This window comes from Cibotium barometz, chromosome 19 (assembly GCF_041138505.1).
Source record: "Cibotium barometz isolate CiBa-2024 chromosome 19, ASM4113850v1, whole genome shotgun sequence".
NCBI classification, from domain to species: domain Eukaryota; kingdom Viridiplantae; phylum Streptophyta; class Polypodiopsida; order Cyatheales; family Cibotiaceae; genus Cibotium; species Cibotium barometz.
This window is the reverse complement of record NC_141064.1, coordinates 25,288,360-25,313,680: the sequence shown is the minus strand read 5'-3', so window position 1 is coordinate 25,313,680 and position 25,321 is coordinate 25,288,360. Positions and strand designations below refer to the sequence as shown.

Sequence of the window (25,321 nt, the reverse complement as noted above, 5' to 3'; positions counted from 1 at the left end):
TTCTCTCTCTATTTTCTGCATATCGTCTGTCAGTTTGTGCGTTAATTCCGTCGCGAAAAGAGTGCTGATTTCTGAGTTTTGAAGTACCGATCCTTCTCCGAAGCTTCCGCATATTACATAGAGCCCCCGCAACAGCAGGAGGCTCCACGATCTGTTCGAGTACCCATGTGGTTCATGGACACCCTTTGGGAGTCAGGTGTCACGAAGTTACCCTCCGAGTGGACCACAAAGGATGGCCCTCGAAGATCACATAGAGTCTGAGACAAAAGCAATACAACGGAGCTTCTTCAAGTAAACTATGCTCTGATGTCTCGTATTATGCGGGACAAGGAGCCCACTTCCGTCAAGGAAGCCCTTTCACAGGATACTTGGAGGAAAGCCATGCAGGTGGAGCTTGATGCCATCGAGAAGAACAACACATGGGAGTTGGTACCGAGGCCGTCGAAACGGTCAGTCATTGGTGTCAAATGGGTCTTTAAGACCAAATATGCGTCAGATGGGTCGGTGGACAAACACAAAGCTAGACTTGTGGCTAAAGGTTATGCTCAGCGACCACGCATCGACTACGAGGATACCTTTGCACCGACAACACGGATGTCCACGATTCGGACCGTTCTTGCCCTTGCTTCTTCTCAGAGGTGGCCGTGTATCAAATGGATGTAAAATCTGCGTTCCTTAATGGTGACCTGCAAGAGGAGGTGTATGTTGAGCAACCTCCAGGCTTTGTTGTTCCAGGATCAGAAGGAAAGGTTTACAGGTTACGTAAGGCCTTGTATGGTCTTAAGCAGGCTCCCAAGGCTTGGAATCAGAAGATTGATTCCTTCTTTTTTCGGACTGGATTTCAGAGATCGGTTGCAGATCCTAACCTGTATCTCTTTCGGGAACGCGGCATGGTTACGATTATCATCCTTTATGTGTATGATCTCATTCTCACCGGCAGTCATGTGGAGCACATTGGTGTGACGAAGGCTGCCTTGTCAAAGGAGTTTGGGATGACCGACTTAGGGTTACTCCACTTCTTTTTGGGGTTGGAGATCTGGCAGACCCTGAGGGGGTTTTTTGTCTCTCAACAACGGTATGTTCATGAGTTGCTTGAGGCCTTTGGGATGGAGAACTGCAAGCCTATTACTTCGTCGATGGACCCAAACACAAAGTTAGCCGTTAATGATCCTTGTGAGCCAGTTGATGCCTCGCAGTACCGGAAGTTGGTTGGTTCATTGATCTGGTTGCTGAACACTAGATTGGACTTGAGCTTCTCCATGGGGCTGTTGAGCTCTTTTATGCAGACACCATTGAAGTCTCATTGGGATGCAGGATTGCGGATCTTGCGGTATCTGCAGAGTACGAAGGATCTAGGACTCTTTTACATAGGAGGGGATTGAGTCAGACTCCAAGGTTGGAGTGACTCAGATTGGGGAGGAGATCCAGACACGAGGAGATCTACTTCAGGATACAGTTTTACCCTTGGCTCAGGAGTAGTTTCTTGGAGCAGTAAGAGGCAGCCAACTATTGCCCTATCTTCGACACATGCAGAGTACCGGGCTGCTTGTGGTGCTGCTTGCGAGGTTGTGGGGTTGCGGAGGCTGCTAGGCGAGATTGGGTTTCCACAGAAGGAGCCCACAGTCATCCAGTGCGATAACCAGAGTTGTATAGCTATTGCTCGGAACCCGGTCTTCCATGCCCGGACCAAGCACATAGAGCTACAATATCACTTTGTACGTGAGAAGATCTTGGCTGGTGACATCTTGCTCCTTTATTGTTCGATGGAGGACAATGCGGCGGACCTCTTCACGAAGTCTCTACCTCAAGCTACGCTCAGGCGGCACTCCAGCTCCCTTGGGTTGATTTCACAGCCAGGAGCTGAGAGGGGGTGTTAGAAGTCATTTCCTGTCTTAATCAGACACCAGGGCCTCTGTTGTGGGTGTGCCCGCCCTGTATAGGTGTTTTATCATTTTTCCTCACTCCCCGTATTTTTTCCCCATTTTTCTTTGGTGTGGGTGGATGCCACATGCCGGCAGGAGCCTCTGATGTTGGCCGATTGCACTCATATGTTCCTGAAGACTAGCCGACTTGATCAGAGGAGGTCGTGGTGTTTTTCTGTTGTGGCTGACTGGCTTTGCCCAGTCGTGGAGGGCTGGTGGCACTTCATGCGCTGGCCGACTGCATCCATGGGGCCATATAAATAGGCCCCATGATCCCCACTTTGTACTCATTCAGTTTTCCTCGGGATCTTGTGTATAGAGAAGAGTTATACGCCTATCTCTCTCCTTCTCTTGTGCTGTCTATTTTCTGCACTCTACTTGCTCTTGTGGTCTCAAGTTTGGTTATCATTTCCGCTGTGTATTTTGACATAATGAGGCCCATCTGTCTACATAAAGTCTCACCGTCCTCTTTTGGTGAGTTGCTTGCTTGCAAGCCTGTTACTCACATATGTAGAGCCCTGGATTGGGAACACTTCTCTTCCTCAAGCGTGGCCATCATGATGGATGTGGCATTTGAGGTGTGGACTGTTTTTTTCTTTTTCACAACCCATTTGGAGATTTCTCCAACCTCTTCTTTGGTTGCTTCCATGTCTTTTCGGAGGCTTGCATGCTCCTCCCGGAATCCTAATTTAGCCTCTCGAATTTCTGCTATGATTGCGTTCTTGGCCTTCTCTAGTTCCGCCTCAAGTTTGGCATTGGCATCTCGCAACAAAGGGAATAGGAATCTTGCATAGTACACCACACTGAGCGAGGAACAGGCCCCGCCCCCTTTCAGGAATCTATTCAAGAACAATCCACGGGCACACTGGCCAGGATCAATACAATCAATGAACACAAAACAAACAAATATGCCGATGTAGGATATCCAAGTCGATGTCGATGTCAAGGCACAAGATCTCTAATGCCGAGCACACCATAGGGATAACCCACAAGTATCTCTCACCAGGCTAGTACCAGATCCAAAATACAAATCCAAGTCTAGATTCAATTCCGAGTCCAAATCCCAAGTCAAACTACAAATCTCGAATCTCAAAGATAGGCGGTGACGGCGAGAGGTGCGACAGAGTTGGGCAGCAGCGGCTTTGGGGCGACAGAGTTGGGCGGCGGCCAGGCTGAGCTAGGGAGCGGCTGGGCTGAGCTGAGTGGCAACGAGTGGATGAAGATGAGGGTCTCCTTGCTCTCCACAAGCTTGATGCTCAAAACAAGAGGACTCTAGCTTCTTTTATACTTGGGAAGGGCCTTGCTTTTTGCCAAAAGCAATACTTTATGCTTTGCTTTTCTCTTTTTGTTCATCTTTGCCAAAGTTCCTGTTTTATGCTTCCATAGCTTCAGGGCCTTGCTTTTTGGCCTTGGAGCTTCTTTTTTTTGGTTTAGCGGCCCTTAGCTTTTTGGTTCGGCTCAGTCTCCTCTTTCCAATGGTGACCTTGGCTCGCAGTCAACCAAGCTTGACTTTCTACTTTTCCTTGCTTTTTAACCAAAACGGGTGATTTTTCATGAGCCAACTTCAAGATCCCTGTTTCAATGCTTTCATCCGTCTGTCCATGTATCCGGGCATAAGTTCATAATGTGAAAAAGAGCTAGGAGGACCAAATAGTTACAAGTTTCATCTCCTCTTCCGACAAAATCCCTTTCTCCATGCTTGGCGTGCTCTTATCTTCTTTCTTGCCCTCTTGAGTTCTTACAAATTTATCGTATCTCATTATGCTTCTCTCATGGGTTATATTACAAGATCTCATGGCCATTTGTTATGCTAATCTTGAGCCTCTGGCACAAGTGTCGTACTCTCAACATTCTATTGAGATCTCAATGCTATCTAGCAAGTTTAAGAAATTTTACCTTCACCTAGGACCAGACACTTCAAGATTTTTGACTGCATAGCTGTCCAAGCAAATAACCTAAACCCAGAAGGCTTCTGCAGTTTCGAGTTCCCTTCAAGTATAATTAGTTCTTTCCTTGCTCAACATTAGGCGGTGCCATAAGAAAGGTAAAGACAAAGGCCAGGCACTATAGAAACACTTTTGTTCTTTAACTCTCCAAGCAAGTGTTCAATTTTCACAATAGACTAGCATCTTGTAATCATTCAATGCAAGTTTCAAATGTGGGCTCTATGACCTTGACTTGGGCGCTACTCCTTTGCTTAACTGTTTTCTTATTTTTTAAGCTTCCTCCTCTACTCTACTTGTTGCTATGCTTGCTTCAACAAGACAATGCGCCATAAATATAAGATCAGCCCACATCCATGCTTCTATGCTTGCTTCAACATCGCATTGTCCCATAAAGCCAAAAAACTAGGCTTAAAAGCATGTTTCCACTCTTGCTTCAACATCACATTGTTCCATAAAAACAAAAAGATTGGAGCCAAATCCATGAGATTATGAACACTCACCAAACCAATTGGACGATTCTGCGACGGACCAGTAACTCTGAGCTTCACTTCGAGGTCCTGCATCCTTCCGCGTCTCCCCGCCGCTAAACAAAAGAAGCGCATTCTCATCAGAGGCTGCGGACTCTACTCCAGCTCTGATGTGATGAAGGAAGGTGGCTGCCTGGCCAGGGTGCTTCTGGTATGATTCAAGGAACCAAGAACCTTCTCTATCAGCATTGCCACATCCGGTACTTGTGTAGACAGCATGTCCGGCGACCATGACGAGGTTATGGAGGTTGGGGTAGGGGTAGAGGTGGGAAGAGGGTAGGTGCAATGCAGAGGGGCCTAAGAAGTTTTGGTAAACCCTAGCAATCAGGTAGAGGATGCATGTGCCAAGGGCAAAGGAGCCCAAGAGGAGGGACCAAGCGGCAACTTTGTGGCGGTGCTGGAGACGGTGCAGCATTCTGGAGAGGCCGGAGCGCTTGAGCTTCCGAGGGGGGCGCCTGCTGGGTACGCCGATCTCTAGGTCCACAAGGTGCTGCTGGGCGGCCTCGTCTGGGCTGTCCTCACCGTACATCGACACGATGGACTTGCTGCTAATGGTCTGCTTCGACTTCAGCATTTTGCGATGTCACTTCCAACTTGCCATTGCTCTCAGGGGTCCCCTCCCCTGTCAGCTATGCTTGTGAGATTCGCTCACCTCCGAAACGCCGGGAAGCATGTGAGGAGCGCTATAAACTTTTAAAGGTTTTTTTCTAAATTTTGCTGGTACTGTGACTAAAATTTGGAGATTTTTGGAAATTGAGAAACTCGTTTTAAAGGTGAAAATGCAAGTCCATCGTATATATGGCATTTCAACAAGGACAACCCTCACCCATGATTCAAGTGATGTATGAAGCTAAGGTCTACTGTGTGACACTAACAGCTTCAAATCACCTTGGATCCATCGACAAGTACCTCACTAGGTCAAATAGAGCTTCAAGAGGCCAACCCACTGACCCAGACTACTATCAAAAGGTTCACTAAATCAACTCCTTATAAGACCTTTTGAGGGACTGCATCAAATTTTTTATATAACAAGAGCCAAGATAAAGTAACAATTCTAAAAAATAATAACTAATAGCTCGACAATATATTGACCATCGCCAATCACATGGAGAAATGATAAGGCCATGGTGATGTGCTCAAGTGATGTCATTCAAATGCCTATAATGTTTTGAGAAAAAATGCACAGTGTTTATAGATGATTTAATGCCAGAGGGACACTATGTAAAGGGTTTTCCTAATGTGTTTATAGTAGGTAGAAATCACCACCAGTATGAAGATTTACCAGCTACCACAGAAGAGTGGAACAATATACATCCAACCTTCATCTCACAAGGTTCCAATTAGCACAATTGGCACCAACAAATTCTTCATATATGAGAATTGATCAAAAGAAGAACAAGGTACGAGACTATGTCATGAAGGTCTATAATCTTGTCCCATTGCACAATGCTCTACAATGGAAGACCAAGAGACTAAAATTAGAATCAAAGAACGAAATACCAAGAGACTAGGGCTTAAAGACTTCATTATGATGGTCTTTCCTGCGTTGTTCATCATCAAGAAGTGCAAAGGATGGAGAAAGTGGAAGCCTTCCTCATCATCAAAGTCCAGATCCAACAGCAAAAAACAGGCTCATTTGGAGAAGACAAAGCCACATGATGGAGAAAGTGGAAGCCTTCCTCATCATCAAGGTCTAGATCTAATAGCAAAAAACAAGCTCATTTGGAGAAGACAAAGCCACATGATGTAGTGGTTAAGGAGTTGGCTAACCATGATGCGAGAGAAATTGAAGATAAGCGGTTCCAACCCTTCTAAATTGTAGCCAAAACATGGTATTATTTGGTGTACCATTTATAGCAAGAATCATATGGAAACAAATGAGTGTCCCTGATTAGGATATAGGAGATGTTATTATTAAATCTATGATAGAGTGGGAAGCCATACTACCAAAATTGAATGCAACTCCACTTTCACTTCCCATTTTTCCTTGGTAACTAACCATAGCTCCTGTAGCCACAATGTGGATAGGGAATTGGTAGGTGAAGACTATGAAGGGTAGGAGCCACACATGGAAGATAAAAGAGGATAATACTTTCTCACGTATCAAGCAACCCAATATGCTAAGAAAATCGGCAATGGAAAACGAAGGGTCTCCACCCCCTGGAATGAAGCGGCTATCCATATTCTACCAAACTACCATATTGAGAGGGTCTTCTTGCTACATGCACTTATAGATTCTCTCTCTTTTGCATATTCATGTGATGAGCCATTTGATCACTAATCTACCAGATGTTGTCCAAAGTTGAAAAGAATTTTTCTACTATGGACCAAGAAGGAATGATTTATTCCGTGAAGAAGTTTCGGCATTATCTTTTGGGCAATAAGTATACTTTTCATGTGGATCATCAAACTTTGGTGTTTCGGGTCAATAGGCCCAATTTATCAAGTAAATTAGCAAGGTGGATGCTGATATTGCAAGAATTTGAATTCACTCTTCGTCACACACCATGCAATCAACATGCAATAGTTGATTTTCTATCCCGTATTCTCACTGGAGAAGCTCCGAAAGGTGTATTAGATCAGTTAGAGATGTGGAGTTATTTTGGATTACTGTAGCTCCAAATTGGTATGATGAAATGTTTATGTTCTTAACATAAGGAAACTTTCTAGAAGATATGACTAGAGATCTTCAGAAACGTTTAGCTATTCGAAGTAAAACTTTTTTGATAATTCCGGGCCAATTGTACAAAATGGGCATTGATCAAATAATCTGTCGGTGTGTACAACCACATGAGCAACAAGCTATATCTCTGTAGCTCAGCATCTATATACTTCTTTTGTAGCTCAGCATCTATATACTTCTTCTGTAGAGTTTTGATTTCTTGCTACATCTACACTTTTTCTTGTTTTACTTGTGACAGCGGCCTATATTTCAATGATGCTTCGGAAATGTGCCTGCTCCTCTTCGAGGTTTTGAACTCTCTGTTTGACTATAGAAAGAGAGATTGCAGGTCTTCTTTTGCTTTGCGAAGATCTTCCTTTGTTTCTTCTACTCTTTGTTGAAGAGATACGGCCTTGTCTACACGCTTTGAGAGATACTTGTAGGCAGCTTGTAACATTTCTGGATTGATTACATCGGCTGTATTCAAAAAGGAAATCTATGCGGCGCTCTTCTATTATACAGACGGATCCGGAAGGATTGTGCCTTCGTTGGATACTTTTTGTTGCTACTCCTCCCCAAGCTCCTTCTACAACAGTATTTTGGTGAACTTGATTTTGTTTATTGTGCTTATCTTTGTGCATGAATCCAAATGCACCCACAAGAAACTATTTGCAAACATGGCATTCCATGTAGAACTTCTTGGTGCATCATCTGAATGAACAGACCAATCTTGGTCTTGAGTTTGGCCCAATATTCTTGAGTTCTGCCTTCACTTGCTATCTAGAATTCTAGCCCAAGCAAATTTTTTTCCTGCAAATGCATATAGATACAAACCCGCCAGCATATTTTTGTGATGGAACAACATGAAGCTCAAGCAAAGGCAAACAAGGCAACTCTGCAAGTACTCTATAAAGCAGAGTTAGTGCACTTGATGTGGCTGATGATGCAAAAGTTTACGAGTTGTCAGCCAGTGAAGTAGACACATATGAAGCTCAGATCCACGAGCTTATATGGATAGCATATATGCCAGATATATACAAGAAGTCAAGAAAATCATTGAAATGACATGCCACCCAGATGCGCTCGACGATAAAATGATGATGAATCTGGTGCAGGCGAATCTGGCGAATCTGGCGGAGGAGCTAGACCATCTGGACAATCTGGTCCTATGTAGTAGCAGCCAATCGAAGAGACTACAGAGACGGATCAAGGGCAGTCTGCAACAAGTAAAGGCAAAGGAGACCAGGCAGGCCTGTCTAAAGATCCAGCGCTAGCTCAACTCAGAATGCAATATGTCTTGATTCAAGAGCAAGCACGAGCATTTCATCATAATGCAGAACAATTCAAAAATGAGCTAAAGACTTAAAGCTGGCAAATCAACAATTGGAGAAGTGCAATGGCACAGTTGGAAGATGAAGCAGTTCAAGTCTTAGCCATAATCAATAAACTGAAGAAAAAAGCTGCAGCCTATAAAGAGCTCAAAGACACACTAAAGAAGCTGGATGAATACAAGTCAAATCTTCAAAGACTACATAATGAGCATGATGAATATGTCAAAGAAGGTGAAGGCAAGACAAGAGAACTCCGGGGTTTACTGCAAGTGCTAGAGAAGGAGATGCAGAGATGCACAATCTGTATATTAGAGGCAATGGCGGTGTCTGCCTGATTATCTTTCAAAGAATCTAAAGCACATCGATTGGAATAGTTATTGGCTCTAGAAGAAAAGCGGTTACAAAGTGTTTGGACATTTGATGTCATCCAACGCTAGAGGAAGCCAATCGAAATATAAAATTCTGATTTTTTGATGTTAATGATCTAGTTTTATTATTTAATTCTAGGATGAGGTAAGGATTTTAGGTGTACAAAAAAGAGTTCACTAGAAATGTCTTTAGGGTGGGATTTTCAAATTTGCCTCCTTTAAGATATGATCCCAAACCTTAAGATACCTATGCTTTTGTTAGTTTGAATAATGACCCGTCACTTCTTTCCATGATTGAAGTCTCCCCAAAAACATTAAATAGGTTGGCAAACTCTTCTCCAAACAGTGCATACTAGTATGCATTCTTTGCCTTCTTTTCCACCTTAAGAGCATTATTATCTTGAGACTCAAACTGTACCTACTAGTATGCATTCTTTGTCTTCTTTTCAACCTTAAGAGAATTATTGTCTTGGGACTCAAACTTTATCTTCTTTGCCTTCTTTGTCTTCTTTTCAACCTTAAGAGAATTATTATCTTGAGACTCAAACTTTATCTTCTTTGTCTTCTTTTCCACCTTAGGTATCACGGGAGTGAGATTTTCCAAATATTTTATTTTTGTAAAAGAAAAGCTTGTGGAGCAAGAAAGGGCTAAAATAGCCATGTAACCTATTTTTGAAGTAATAAAATCTTTAAATACTCAAGTGGGGATGCTTTACACACTTGGGGGGGCAGTTGGGAGCCAATTTAGTGTTCTCTCTCGTTTCTGTATTTTTATGTTGTGCACGTTTCTCGATGTCCGTGTTTTTTCCATTTCATGGTATCAGAGCTCAAGGTACGCTCCGTCAAGCTCCGTCTCTCAAGAAGGTGTATTTGTTGGGACACTTAGACGGCCTAAGACCAATAGTTCCTCTGTGTGAAGGTCCTCGAGGGACAGTGGCATGAAGCCCTAGAAACCCAGGACTAACAATGAACATGTTGGAGCACCATCACGATGCCCCACATCTAAGTTGTGAACACCAGCGCGCAGTAGTAACCCCTATACAGCCGCGACAGAACTGATGCCTACGCGAATTAGACACCGACCGACTGGTTATGTCCTAGAAACCTAGCGCCAAGAACGATTGACGCCTGTGCAAATTAGACACTGGCTGACTGGTTATGCCCTAGAAACCCAGCGCGCCAACAACGAACTGATGATGCCTACGCATCGCAACAAAATTGACGCATGTGCGAATCGAACACCGATCGACTGGTTACGCCGTAAAAACATAGAACTGACGCCGACGCGAATTGGACATCGGGCGACTGGTTATAAGCATCAGCTCACAACACGATGCAAGATGGCGATATATACGATGTCGGACACAACATTGGCCAGCAATAACCATCAAGATGCCCCACACCTAAGCAGTGAAATACCAACGCGCAATAGCAGCCCCTACACAGTCGCGAGACAGAACTGACGCCTGTGCAAATTGGACACCGGGCGACTGGTTACGAGCGTCGGCTCATAACACGATGCAAGATGATGATATATACGACGTTGACATAACACTAGCCAAACAATAACTGTGAGACTGTTATGGCTCACCCTAACCCCTCCTTCAAACACATCCAACAAGAGATTACCCGGTGAACTGCACTGTCATGAGAATCTTTCCAACGACTGAGCTCATAACCCTTGAGGTCTCCAAGCTCTATAACTCCTTGAGAAGCAATTCCACCGCACCTCCCCCGCGAGCATTATCACACCGTCGCGTTGCACTACGTGTACTCGTCCCTCCTCTCACCTCACTTCACTCACACACACACACACACACACACACACACTAGCATGCATTAGGGAGAGAGATTAGTAAGAGGATTAGCAAGAGCAAGACGCAATTGCACAATGGGAGAGTCTGTTGTATTATGTGAGATATTCACTTATATACATGGCCATAAGTGTTCACACTACTTAAACTGTGGCTGGCCGAGCACTTTAGGCTTATAAGAGGCCTAATGCTATTACAATGACTACTCTCATAATATATCCATGAAGTACATCACTTGGGACTTCATCCTAACTTACTACCATACGCTCTTGAAGTGGGAATCGCCTTAAGTATTCCATCGGATCATTACAGGTGCCCGTCCTCCAAGTTGTAGCTTTGGACACCATTGCTTCATATCTTGAATATATGACCTTCTGGTGTATCTACTTTGACTTCTTGATGTAAGATGATGGCGGTAGCTCTTGTTGTTAACCCTAGGAATGGGTTAACATTCCCCCCTTCTTGATGGCGATCGCGTCCTTGTGATCGCGTTGAAGACTTTTGTGTAGGGAGAATTGAAAGGCTTGTAGATGGCTTTGATGTTGAGTGACCTTCAATGGCCTTTGTTCCTCCAAACGGAATAAGAAAAGCTAATTAGTGAATGAAAAGGTTAGTGATTTATTGGGAATTCCTAACGGGGTGGCGGGGTGGGGTTTTTTGCGAGTGATTGCATTTTTATATTTGTGTGAGCATGTTTTTTTTTGTTTTTTGCTCACTTTGTTTGTGGAAATCATAAACAATGTTACATGTGATTTGTGTTAGTGGAGACTCTAAAAGATTTTAATAATGGGAGAGAAGAGAGGGAATTATCCGAAGGAATGTATACATGATCATCAGAATGAGATGGTGATTCTTAGTTCCTGATTTGATTCATTAAAGTGACATTTATCATTTGAAGAAATTGGCCTTCGATAAAGTCCCTTTGTGTGGCAGAATCTTGTCAAATATTGTTGAGTAGGACCTATTCTTGCATCCTTCTTCCCATGTGCTTTTTATGCCTTTATGTATATTCAAGTGTGCTCTTATTGAACTACTTTGTGTTGAAGTAGCCACTAGTTGACGAGACTTGAAAGAATTATGTCGACTTGCGAAGCTAAGATATCTCTATTAAGGATTAGGGATCATTGTTTTGTGAAGGATTTTGTTTGAAGAGATTTGCAATTTGAAAGAAAGTTCCTGGCAATGGGTTGTACCATTTACCAAGCTTTTACCCACCATGGCCCCCCCATCGAGAGATGTACCTAGAAGTTGTCGATGTGGTAAGGCTTTGGTGCAAATGTCCTCCAGTGCTACATGAGTATGGATATGTACTCATGGAGCAGCTACTACATTAACCTAGCTAAAAGAATAGTAAGCTATAAGCTTACCAAAAATGGAATAGCTATTTAAGATCCTTAGGAGTTATTTCTGTTATCCTACCACTTTTAGATAGGCCATATGTGTGACTCCCTTGTGTCTATGTGTTTTTTTTTTGTTACCACCTTGTGAGAGCAACTCGTTCTTGTGGCTACTCTTCTTTTTAAGAGAGTAGGTTCTTATGTCTACCTCGTAGCTTCTACACTTACACTTCACATCCAGAGGGGTGAAAAGAGCATTGTGAGTTTGTCTTTGATGTGCTCATAAGTCTCCGTTTGTAGACGTGGGAATTGAATCCTGAATTTTTGGCTCAAATATTATCGAGGTGGTAGGTAAGACTGATGGTTGGTTATCATTGGGGTTGCTTGAACACACAAGCTCTTGTGTAGGTGTTGAATGCACGATAGTGGTGGTTGAGTGACTTACTTGGTGTTTCTTGGGCCTCCATTCTTGTCTTGCTTGGTGTTACTTGGGCCTCCATTCTTGTCAAACTTTAGGTGAAGTTGTTGGGGTTAAAGTCGATAGCGAGGCTATCTTCACTTTGTTCGATTTTGGCAACCATATGATGGGATTACCATCATAGTATCCTTGTTGTTGAAGCACGTGCATAAGCACCCATCTTTGATGAACAATATAAATTGGTGGCTAATGCCTTTGGTGCTGATGTTTATTTATTTGAACATGATTAGGGGACTTTTTGATGTGCTTGGGAATCCAAGCTTTGGTATTACTTTGGTAGTACCCTTGTGCTTATAGTATTTTTTTGGTACCCACACTTGTTGACTTGGTGGAGTTCTTTGAGGAACTCGCATGTGATTTTTTGGACAGTATTGTGGAGTAATTTTATTTTTCCTTCATCTCTAAGTGCTGTGTTGAGGAAGAGGCTTTGACTATTGAGGCACCCAAATTTGATTGGCATCTTCATAGTAGCCTTAAGCAACAAGTAGCTACGTCTCCACCCACACATGTTGATCCCATTAAGATACCTTGATTTTTGTTGTCTTGGTGGATTTTTATTTTTGTTTAAAGTGGAAGGTTGTGAGCCCTCATTCACATTAGTTGGCACTAAGGCTATAGGTTTGAGACTCATGGACGTTGTTGACGAGACGAGGTTCTAGTCTCTTGTAGAGTGGTGACTACTAATGTGGAGGCTTTTGAGCATGCAGCCCCCTCTTTTGGCGAGGTTAGTTGATGAAGAGGCATTTTCTCCAAGGTTTTTCCATTAAGTTCCTTGTTAGAGATAGATGTTTGCATGAGGGAAACTTCTTCAGCAATAGTTGATTGCGAGGTTTTGGCATCAAACTTTGTTGGTGAGGATGGGATTGAAGGAGTAGATGTTTTATCGAAGTCGGTCGTTGACGTAGATAGTAGGTCATTGTGTAGAGGGTCTTTCGTGGAAGAGGCTTATGACTTTTTGCATTCAACATCATAGAAATCCATTAGGGTTTGTAAGATTCCTCCCCCACCCCCTTTTTGATGTCTAGTATCTTCCCCTGTAATCAATCCCTCTTCAGAAATATAAAGACCTTGTTTCTAACTGTTTTAACCTAGAGAGAGAAAATATTCTAGAGAGAGAATATTCAGATTTTGAATATTTTTGGATAGAAAAATAGCTCATATAATTAAGATGAATTTCCCTGAAACAGAAATTCAAAAAGAATTTTCAAATGTGCAATTGGAATTAATTGGAAATAGGTATAAAGAACCTTAGTCTAAGGGTCTAGATTTTCAGAAATCTTTAGACTATGGTCCAATTAAGGTTCCTATGGGCCAATAGCATCAATACATGTGTAGGGAGGAGATAAATCCAATTTGTAAAAAGAAGATACCCAAAAATGAGTAAATGCTCACATAAGGTGAAGAGTTGAAAATATACAAGGTTTATTAGTAAAAAACTATGAGCAATATTAAAAATATGAGATATTTTGGGTATCCAAAAATGAGTAAATGCTCACATAAGATGAAGAGTTGAAAATGTACAAGGTTTATTAGTAAAAAAAAACACATATGTAAGGAAGGGGAGTTCTTTAAAGGAGGTGCATATTTCACATAAGATGAAGAGTTGAAAATGTACAAGGTTTATTAGTAAAAAAAAACTATGACACATATGTAAGGAAGAGGAGTTCTTTAAAGGAGGTGCATATTTCACATAAGATGAAGAGTTGAAAATGTACAAGGTTTATTAGTAAAAAACTATGAGCAATATTAAAAATATGAGATATTTTGGGTATCCAAAAATGAGTAAATGCTCACATAAGATGAAGAGTTGAAAATGTACAAGGTTTATTAGTAAAAAAAAAACACATATGTAAGGAAGGAGAGTTCTTTAAAGGAGGTGCATATTTCACATGCTTGAATGAGTTTTAAACTCATAAAAATTGAGATATTTCATCTCTCCTCTCTCCTCATTCAAGTCTAGTTCCAAAAAGTTAGCTTAACTGACCTAAAAATGGTCAAAAAGTGACCTAACTGACTTGGAAAATTCTAGAATCAGTTTGTTTGCTTAGGAGCTCAAATTTTCCTATAAATAGAAGCCTCCCCTTGTTGAAAAAAATATAATGTCTTATGCATTGTTACTCTACTCTACCTAAGCCAAGAACTGTGAATTCTTTAATAATTCACTAGTTTTTGATACTTCTCTCTTTCTTCAATCCCCATTGGTGGCTCCATCAACATACTAAACCAATTGATTGGTTGGGGGCCTCTACCGTGAACAAAGAATCAAGCAAATTATAAGATAAGTATAGTGAATTATGATCTTTTCTATAATTTCTCAATGATTCTCTCTTCTCAACCCCTCTCAAGCTTGAGAAGCTTAATTGGTATGGTTTTTGAAATGCTATTGAAGTTAATTAATTAATGATAGTAAAGAATTACATAAAATTCTATTTATATTTAATTCTAATGGTTTTTCTCTCTTTCTCACTTAAGAAATGGTCATACTCATGACCCTCTTCAATCCAAATGAAGCTTTTCATAAGGCTTTTCCTTAATCCAGGATTAAGCTATGCTTGAGGCCAAATTAATGGCTTTTTTCTATGCTTTTAGTTTATGTATATTGATGATTCAATCCATTATGGATTGATGATCCAATTAGAGACCATTCTAATTATTTTCTTAATGATCCAATTAGAGACCATTATGGATTGATGATCCAATTAGAGACCATTCTAATTATTTTCTTAATGATCCAATTATAGACCATTATGGATTGATGATCCAATTAGAGACCATTCTAATTATTTCTTTAATAATGAGCCTTATCCCTTAGAAAAAAATTGAGATTTATCAGTCATAGTAGCGGAGCTATGGCAAAATTTTTATAGAAATTACGCATAAAATAATTTCATTCAAAGCATAAAAAGAGGACTTCCTACCATATTCTAGGAACTATCATCTTAGATTAATTAAAAGAATATTATTATGCATGGAGATATGGATGTTTGCATGTAGATGCAGAGGTATGGATGTGAGTTGAATGTGGAGGTGGATGTATGCATGGAGATGTGGATGTATGCATGTAGAAATAGATGTGTAGATGAGGATGTAAATGGAGATGTGGATGGATGCATGTAGAAGTAGATGTATAGATGTAGATGTGAATGGAGATGTAGATGTATACATGTAGATGTAGATGTATAGATGTAGATGTGGATGTGGAGGTGGATGGATGCATGTAGATGTAGGTGTATAGATGTAGATGTGGATGTGGAGGTGGATGGATGCATGTAGAAGTAGATGTATAGATGTAGATATGAATGGAGATGTGGATGTATACATGTAGATGTAGATGTATAGATGTAGATGTGGATGTGGAGGTGGATGGATGCATGTAGATGTAGATGTGAATGGAGATGTGGATGTATGCATGTAGATGTAGGTGTATAGATGTAGATGTGGATGTAGAGGTGGATGTATGCATGTAGATGTAGATGTATAGATGTGGATGTGAATGTGGAGGTGGATGTATGCATGTAGATATAGATGTATGGAGGTGAATGTGGATGTGGATGTGGATGTATGCATAGAGATGTGGATGTATGCATGTAGATGTGAATGTACGCATATAGATGTGGATGTATGGATGTGAATGTGCATGTAGATGTGGATGTATGGATGTGGATGCATGAATGTGCATGTAGATGTGGATGTGAAAATAGATGTATGGATGTAGATGTGGATGTATGGATGTGAATGTGGATGTGGATGTAGATATATGTATGGATGTGAATATATGATATGTGATGTGAAGGAATCGGAAGTGATGAGATGGAAAATGATGTGATGGGATGAGTACATATAAAACTGGAATGTGGAATAAGCAATGTGGATTGATGAGGGATAATGTGGAAAAATGAGAGTTAATATAGAAACTGTATTTTGTGACTGTTTGTAAATGCTGTTTGTAAATGACTGTTTTATGTCAAGATTGCTGGGAAAGCATTGTGACCATCTTGTGATTAAGGTCGTGGAGACCTAACTGAAAAAGTTGCAACTGCTGACGGAGAGTCAATGCAGGACGTCTCGCGTAGCAAGGTCGGCCGAGGTCTTGACCAGCCTCGGTGCGATTAAAATGGTAAGCTTCCGGTACGGTGGATGAGGGGCCAAGGAAGCGGCCTATGAGTGAAGTGCTAGGTCACCTGCGAAGGATCCTAGAGGGTGCTGACCATACGGTGCTCGGGCTCTGGGTCGCCTAGGATACCCACGCGTGCGTCAAGGAAGATATTGGAACAAGAGTAGGAGTTGTTTTCTGAAATCGGGCATGGATCTGGTTGATTGACCTTGCTGGTCTTCAATGGATGAGTCCATGGCTCTTTATATGGATTTGTTGGTTGATCTTGCTGATCTTCAACGAGAGTCCATCTTGATAAGTGATTATATTGCCGAGTATTAAGGGCTAGGAACTATCGAAACGGCCCCTGAGCGTTCTAGTTGCCAATGATGCCATAGATACTCTGATGAGGGAATGATGGGAAATTAAGAATCAATTGGATAAATTGGAAGATTGTGATCAGTGATACTATGGTTTTATTAAAGGATTGTTTTAAACTGGTTGAATCTGTGAAAAAGGCAATTTCATATTGGGTGTGTGAGTGGTGTGACTAGTTTTATTTTGCATGAATATCCGGCTAGGGGGCCTTGGAATTCTTTTCCTTGGTACCCGGGACAAAACCTAACCAAATTCTTAATTGGATCCCATCACTACAGTGGTTGGGCGGTTGGCTAACCCATGGGACTGGATGGGGTTAGGCTGGACTGATGGATCCGTAAATCGAGACTCAAACTTTTGTTTTTACGATAGATAAAATAAATCCCGGACAGTAACTGTTCTATGGATAGGAATTAACGGCTGTGTCTCTTGAATGGGGAAAAAAGCGTTGATCCCAATGATCCAAGTGCAAGTTTCTTTCTTGATCTGACCAAGTATCTTATAGATGTAATTGGATCAGCTCGATCAGAAATGATCTTGACTACGTTAGAGTAAAAAGTTATCCTGGTGGAATCGCCCGTGCTTTCCGGTAAAGGAAGTTTTTCCGGGTTCGGTTTTGGAACAACCGACGGATTAGTCTCTTATCCGGATATCCGTGGTGGTGGGTGAGGCCCCGAATGTGGGACCCCTGTTCCGCGCGAGAAGTGCTACTTCCGCTGCTAGTATCCCGAATCTATTGCTCGGTGGGAACAGGGATCTTACAGTTGGTATCAGAACCCTTGGTTAATAAAGATCAACTGAGAAGACAAATATGTCAAAAATTTATCAAGAAACACAAAAAGGTTATAATTGTGTGATAATTCATACAATTTGATATTCAAACTGAAATTCATAATTTGGTAATTGGTTCTTCAGATGGAAGTACCGCAATTATATAGAATCCCTGACTTGCTTGAGGCCTAGACATGATAGTATTTACCTTATAATTCCAAGGGCCGTGACTACCCGTATATACCGAGAGTATACTGCAGCTCTTTACTGACAGTATATACGAGTAAATCTAAGACTTGAAATTATAAGTGTTAATGCTATCCAGATGATGATTTCGAATGTGATTGATATGATTTTTAATTCTGTTTGAGAATTGATGAATTGATTTGGATTCTGATTGAAAATGCTGATTGAAAAATGTTGATTTTAAAAATTAGTTGAAATATAATGAAACCACAATGAGGGAGAATGGGACGAGTCCCTGTGATGATATTCATAACTAGAATGATGATAACGAATTCAGCAAATCACTATGAGATTAGTGGGTTGTGCTGTCAGATTGCTACTGTTAATACTTGACCGGTAGATCAAGTTAAGGGATGTCAAATTGAGAACTTGCTTGACTGAAATTTCCGTGGAGGAATGTTCCGAAGGAAACTTTTCGGTCTAATGGACCATTATCATGTTAAAGATATGAATGATATAATCTGAATGAATTGTTATTTAATGATGAGTTCTATATAAGGGATATTTATCCCAGTGTTCTGTTGGGTTGACCAGAATATAAGGAACCCCAGAATAAAATTAGATCTTAAGAAAAAGAGCTGTCCTCTACCTTGTGAGATGAGGACATCTCGCACTTTTTAAGTGGGGTAGAATGTAAGATTCCTCCCCAGCCTTCGAGGTATACAGGAGTAAGAATCTCCCTTTATGATCTTATAATTATTCCCTCTCTAAAATAAAAGAAAGTTTCTGTTTAAAAAAGGAAGACCCTTTCCCTAGAATACTTCTCAGGAGTCCCACCTGTTTTAAGGATTTAGAACAATGAGTTCAGAAGTGAGAATCGGTGTTTTGGATACCAAGGTTTTGGTTTTCATTCGAGTACGGCCCAAAAGAAGTTCTTTATCTCTTGGGGAGTATAAGAAGTTATCCCCCAGATATTGTGACCTTTATATCTGAATTCAACGAAAGTAGGTGACTTAGTCTACAAGCTTCTTTTATCTCCTCATCTCAAAATTCTTAATGCCTTCTATAGAAAAATGTGTCAAACACAAATCATGGAAAGACGGTAAAACTTCAGTGGCAAGTTACCGTTGGCTTCTAGGTTACGCTAGCTCCTTCCTTTATATAAGTCATAACTTTTACATGTCGCTCACAGTAATCTTACTCCCATCAATCTCCCTTCTTTCTTAATCTCCTTCATGGCTTGGCAATAGGAATTAGTTTTATCCATGATGATTTCTCACCTTCAAGACGTAAGAGAGTCTGTGAAGAAAGATTTTATAGAACAGTATGAGCGCTCACTTTTCCCTCACTTAGGAACTTCTGTAGTGCAGAAAAAAAGGCGGACCTATCAAGACATAACTAGGGTAACACCCTGGGGTCAGCAGCACTTTCGTAATAATGTCCACTTGGCCATGGTTATTGAAGCCTTGGGTTTGGGTCCCCGATACTACTGCGTCATGAGATCAAGGCATCTTGGGTTTTCAGAGCGGGTCTTCTTACTGGCGTGTTTTCTTCCTCATGAGAAGATATGCCTTTACCCCGTTTTTGGCTTGCCTCTCAGAGGTCCTTTTGTTAGATCACCTCATACCACTGAGATAGGTGCGGCAATAACCAGCAGAATCATTCCCATAGATGAGTTACCCTATACTTGTGCAGCTTGTGAGGACTGCTTTTGTGACCATATGATGGACGGGCTTATGGAAGTGTAAAGAGTTCTTCTATCTTTACTGTATAGGTTCCGAGAATGAATAAAGTTTAAATCTTGTTCTTATTTTGAATCTTGCTCTCTTTAAGACTTTTCTTGGTGGTTAATCTTGATTAAAATTTTTCTCTAAGTCTCATATTCGTGCATCTTGCGAAATTATCCCAAGTTACGAGATGAGGACATCTCGCATTTTTTAAATGGGGTAGAATGTAAGATTCCTCCCCCACCCCCTTTTTGATGTCTAGTATCTTCCCTTGTAATCAATCCCTCTTCAGAAATATAAAGACCTTGTTTCTAACTGTTTTAACCTAGAGAGAGAAAATATTCTAGAGAGAGAATATTCAGATTTTGAATATTTTTGGATAGAAAAATACCTCATATAATTAAGATGAATTTCCCTGAAACAGAAATTCAAAAAGAATTTTCAAATGTGCAATTGGAATTAATTGGAAATAGGTATAAAGAACCTTAGTCTAAGGGTCTAGATTTTCAGAAATCTTTAGACTATGGTCCAATTAAGGTTCCTATGGGCCAATAGCATCAATACATGTGTAGGGAGGAGATAAATCCAATTTGTAAAAAGAAGATACCCAAAAATGAGTAAATGCTCACATAAGGTGAAGAGTTGAAAATGTACAAGGTTTATTAGTAAAAAACTATGAGCAATATTAAAAATATGAGATATTTTGGGTATCCAAAAATGAGTAAATGCTCACATAAGATGAAGAGTTGAAAATGTACAAGGTTTATTAGTAAAAAAAAACACATATGTAAGGAAGGGGAGTTCTTTAAAGGAGGTGCATATTTCACATAAGATGAAGAGTTGAAAATGTACAAGGTTTATTAGTAAAAAAAAACTATGACACATATGTAAGGAAGAGGAGTTCTTTAAAGGAGGTGCATATTTCACATAAGATGAAGAGTTGAAAATGTACAAGGTTTATTAGTAAAAAACTATGAGCAATATTAAAAATATGAGATATTTTGGGTATCCAAAAATGAGTAAATGCTCACATAAGATGAAGAGTTGAAAATGTACAAGGTTTATTAGTAAAAAAAAACACATATGTAAGGAAGGAGAGTTCTTTAAAGGAGGTGCATATTTCACATGCTTGAATGAGTTTTAAACTCATAAAAATTGAGATATTTCATCTCTCCTCTCTCCTCATTCAAGTCTAGTTCCAAAAAGTTAGCTTAACTGACCTAAAAATGGTCAAAAAGTGACCTAACTGACTTGGAAAATTCTAGAATCAGTTTGTTTGCTTAGGAGCTCAAATTTTCCTATAAATAGAAGCCTCCCCTTGTTGAAAAAAATATAATGTCTTATGCATTGTTACTCTACTCTACCTAAGCCAAGAACTGTGAATTCTTTAATAATTCACTAGTTTTTGATACTTCTCTCTTTCTTCAATCCCCATTGGTGGCTCCATCAACATACTAAACCAATTGATTGGTTGGGGGCCTCTACCGTGAACAAAGAATCAAGTAAATTATAAGATAAGTATAGTGAATTATGATCTTTTCTATAATTTCTCAATGATTCTCTCTTCTCAACCCCTCTCAAGCTTGAGAAGCTTAATTGGTATGGTTTTTGAAATGCTATTGAAGTTAATTAATTAATGATAGTAAAGAATTACATAAAATTCTATTTATATTTAATTCTAATGGTTTTTCTCTCTTTCTCACTTAAGAAATGGTCATACTCATGACCCTCTTCAATCCAAATGAAGCTTTTCATAAGGCTTTTCCTTAATCCAAGATTAAGCTATGCTTGAGGCCAAATTAATGGCTTTTTTCTATGCTTTTAGTTTATGTATATTGATGATTCAATCCATTATGGATTGATGATCCAATTAGAGACCATTTTAATTATTTTCTTAATGATCCAATTAGAGACCATTATGGATTGATGATCCAATTAGAGACCATTCTAATTATTTTCTTAATGATCCAATTATAGACCATTATGGATTGATGATCCAATTAGAGACCATTCTAATTATTTCTTTAATAATGAGCCTTATCCCTTAGAAAAAAATTGAGATTTATCAGTCATAGTAACGAAGCTATGGCAAAATTTTTATAGAAATTATGCATAAAATAATTTCATTCAAAGCATAAAAAGAGGACTTCCTACCATATTCTAGGAACTATCATCCTAGATTAATTAAAAGAATATTATTATGCATGGAGATATGGATGTTTGCATATAGATGGAGAGGTATGTAGATGCAGAGGTATGAATGTGGAGGTGGATGTATGCATGGAGATGTGGATGTATGCATGTAGAAATAGATGTGTAGATGAGGATGTAAATGGAGATGTGGATGGATGCATGTAGAAGTAGATGTATAGATGTAGATGTGAATGGAGATGTAGATGTATACATGTAGATGTAGATGTATAGATGTAGATGTGGATGTGGAGGTGGATGGATGCATGTAGATGTAGGTGTATAGATGTAGATGTGGATGTGGAGGTGGATGGATGCATGTAGAAGTAGATGTATAGATGTAGATATGAATGGAGATGTGGATGTATACATGTAGATGTAGATGTATAGATGTAGATGTGGATGTGGAGGTGGATGGATGCATGTAGATGTAGATGTGAATGGAGATGTGGATGTATGCATGTAGATGTAGGTGTATAGATGTAGATGTGGATGTAGAGGTGGATGTATGCATGTAGATGTGGATGTATAGATGTGGATGTGAATGTGGAGGTGGATGTATGCATGTAGATATAGATGTATGGAGGTGAATGTGGATGTGGATGTGGATGTATGCATAGAGATGTGGATGTATGCATGTAGATGTGAATGTACGCATATAGATGTGGATGTATGGATGTGAATGTGCATGTAGATGTGGATGTATGGATGTGGATGCATGAATGTGCATGTAGATGTGGATGTGAAAATAGATGTATGGATGTAGATGTGGATGTATGGATGTGAATGTGGATGTGGATGTAGATATATGTATGGATGTGAATATATGATATGTGATGTGAAGGAATCGGAAGTGATGAGATGGAAAATGATGTGATGGGATGAGTACACATATAACTGGAATGTGGAATAAGCAATGTGGATTGATGAGGGATAATGTGGAAAAATGAGAGTTAATATAGAAACTGTATTTTGTGACTGTTTGTAAATGCTGTTTGTAAATGACTGTTTTATGTCAAGATTGCTGGGAAAGCATTGTGACCATCTTGTGATTAAGGTCGTGGAGACCTAACTGAAAAAGTTGCAACTGCTGACGGAGAGTCAATGAAGGACGTCTCGCGTAGCAAGGTCGGCCGAGGTCTTGACCAGCCTCGGTGCGATTAAAATGGTGAGCTTCCGGTACGGTGGATGAGGGGCCAAGGAAGCGGCCTATGAGTGAAGCGCTAGGTCACCTGCGAAGGATCCTAGAGGGTGCTGACCATACGGTGCTCGGGCTCTGGGTCGCCTAGGATACCCACGCGTGCGTCGAGGAAGATATTGGAACAAGAGTAGGAGTTGTTTTCTGAAATCGGGCATGGATCTGGTTGATTGACCTTGCTGGTCTTCAATGGATGAGTCCATGGCTCTTTATATGGATCTGTTGGTTGATCTTGCTGATCTTCAACGAGAGTCCATCTTGATAAGTGATTATATTGCCGAGTATTAAGGGCTAGGAACTATCGAAACGGCCCCTGAGCGTTCTAGTTGCCAATGATGCCATAGATACTCTGATGAGGGAATGATGGGAAATTAAGAATCAATTGGATAAATTGGAAGATTGTGATCAGTGATACTATGGTTTTATTAAAGGATTGTTTTAAACTGGTTGAATCTGTGAAAAAGGCAATTTCATATTGGGTGTGTGAGTGGTGTGACTAGTTTTATTTTGCATGAATATCCGGCTAGGGGGCCTTGGAACTCTTTTCCTTGGTACCCGGGACAAAACCTAACCAAATTCTTAATTGGATTCCATCACTACGGTGGTTGGGCGGTTGGCTAACCCATGGGACTGGATGGGGTTAGGCTGGACTGATGGATCCGTAAACCGAGACTCAAACTTTTGTTTTTACGATAGATAAAATAAATCCCGGATAGTAACTATTCTATGGATAGGAATTAACGGCTATGCCTCTTGAATGGGGAAAAAAGCGTCCCAATGATCCAAGTGCAAGTTTCTTCCTTGATCTGACCAAGTATCTTATAGATGTAATTGGATCAGCTCGATCAGAAATGATCTTGACTACGTTAGAGTAAAAAGTTATCCTGGTGGAATCGCCCGTGCTTTTCGGTAAAGGAAGTTTTTCCGGGTTCGGTTTTTTTGGAACAACTGACGGATTAGTCTCTTATCCGGATATCCGTGGTGGGTGAGGCCCCGAATGTGGGACCCCTGTTCCGCGCGAGAAGTGCTACTTCCGCTGCTAGTATCCCGAATCTGTTGCTCGGTGGGAACAGGGATCTTACAGTTGGTATCAGAACCCTTGGTTAATAAAGATCAACTGAGAAGACAAATATGTCAAAAATTTATCAAGAAACACAAAAAAGTTATAATTGTGTGATATAATTCATACAATTTGATATTCAAACTGAAATTCATAATTTGGTAATTGGTTCTTCAGATGGAAGTACCGCAATTATATAGAATCCCTGACTTGCTTGAGGCCTAGACATGATAGTATTTACCTTATAATTCCAAGGGCCGTGACTACCCGTATATACCGAGAGTATACTGCAGCTCTTTACTGACAGTATATACGAGTAAATCTAAGACTTGAAATTATAAGTGTTAATGCTATCCAGATGATGATTTCGAATGTGATTGATATGATTTTTAATTCTGTTTGAGAATTGATGAATTGATTTGGATTCTGATTGAAAATGTTGATTGAAAAATGTTGATTTTAAAAATTAGTTGAAATATAATGAAACCACAATGAGGGGGAATGGGACGAGTCCCTGTGATGATATTCATAACTAGAATGATGATAACGAATTCAGCAAATCACTATGAGATTAGTGGGTTGTGCTGTCAGATTGCTACTGTTAATACTTGACCGGTAGATCAAGTTAAGGGATGTCAAATTGAGAACTTGCTTGACTGAAATTTCCGTGGAGGAATGTTCCGAAGGAAACTTTTCGGTCTAATGGACCATTATCATGTTAAAGATATGAATGATATAATCTGAATGAATTGTTATTTAATGATGAGTTCTATGCACACATTAAATTGGCCTCCTTAATAATTAATTGCCCTTATGCTTCCACACCTTCAAATACAACCCACGAGTGCCCACTTTATTTTGGGGATGCACACACATTCAAAGCGACCGAACAGCTGATACCACCTCCAACGGACCACACTCCAGACAAACCTGTACAAGCCTCTTGCAAACCATCCACCCTGTACATCTGCCAAGGCATTTCAGGGCAAAGCTCTTCACATACCATGCATCCCATATGTACACAAGCCCAAAACAACTTTCAGATTTTTGCCTGACACTGCCCAATTGTGTTTAATCTTTGCTTGTCTCAGCCATGGCCTGCCCAACAACATGGGGTAAGATCTGACAACTCCTTCCATCTTCAACACAATGAAAGCTACTAGGAAGTCACATCCTACTATCTGGATTTCGGAGTTTTGGATTAACCCAAGCGGCTTCACTCGTCTCTAATTGGCCATTCAGATGAGAAATGGAGCTGGTTCCAATTCTTGCTCTAGGATATTGAGTTCCTAGTGGGTTTTATCTGTGATAATATTTACTCTCTAGATCTGCC

The 25,321-nt window shown here is 40.4% G+C and overlaps 1 protein-coding gene across 1 annotated transcript in view; it reads right to left on the bottom strand.

Annotated features, from left to right (window-relative positions):
- The window catches only part of LOC147628370 (uncharacterized protein C57A10.07), a 39,406-nt gene extending 34,326 nt beyond the window's left edge, over nucleotides 1-5,080 (bottom strand). Inside the window, exon 1 of the mRNA XM_086813454.1 lies at nucleotides 4,369-5,080. Coding sequence (XP_086669580.1) covers nucleotides 4,369-4,969 — 601 coding nt within the window. The 5' untranslated portion in view covers nucleotides 4,970-5,080. The remainder of the gene's footprint in view (nucleotides 1-4,368) is intronic.
- Between the last annotated feature and the right edge of the window lie 20,241 nt (nucleotides 5,081-25,321).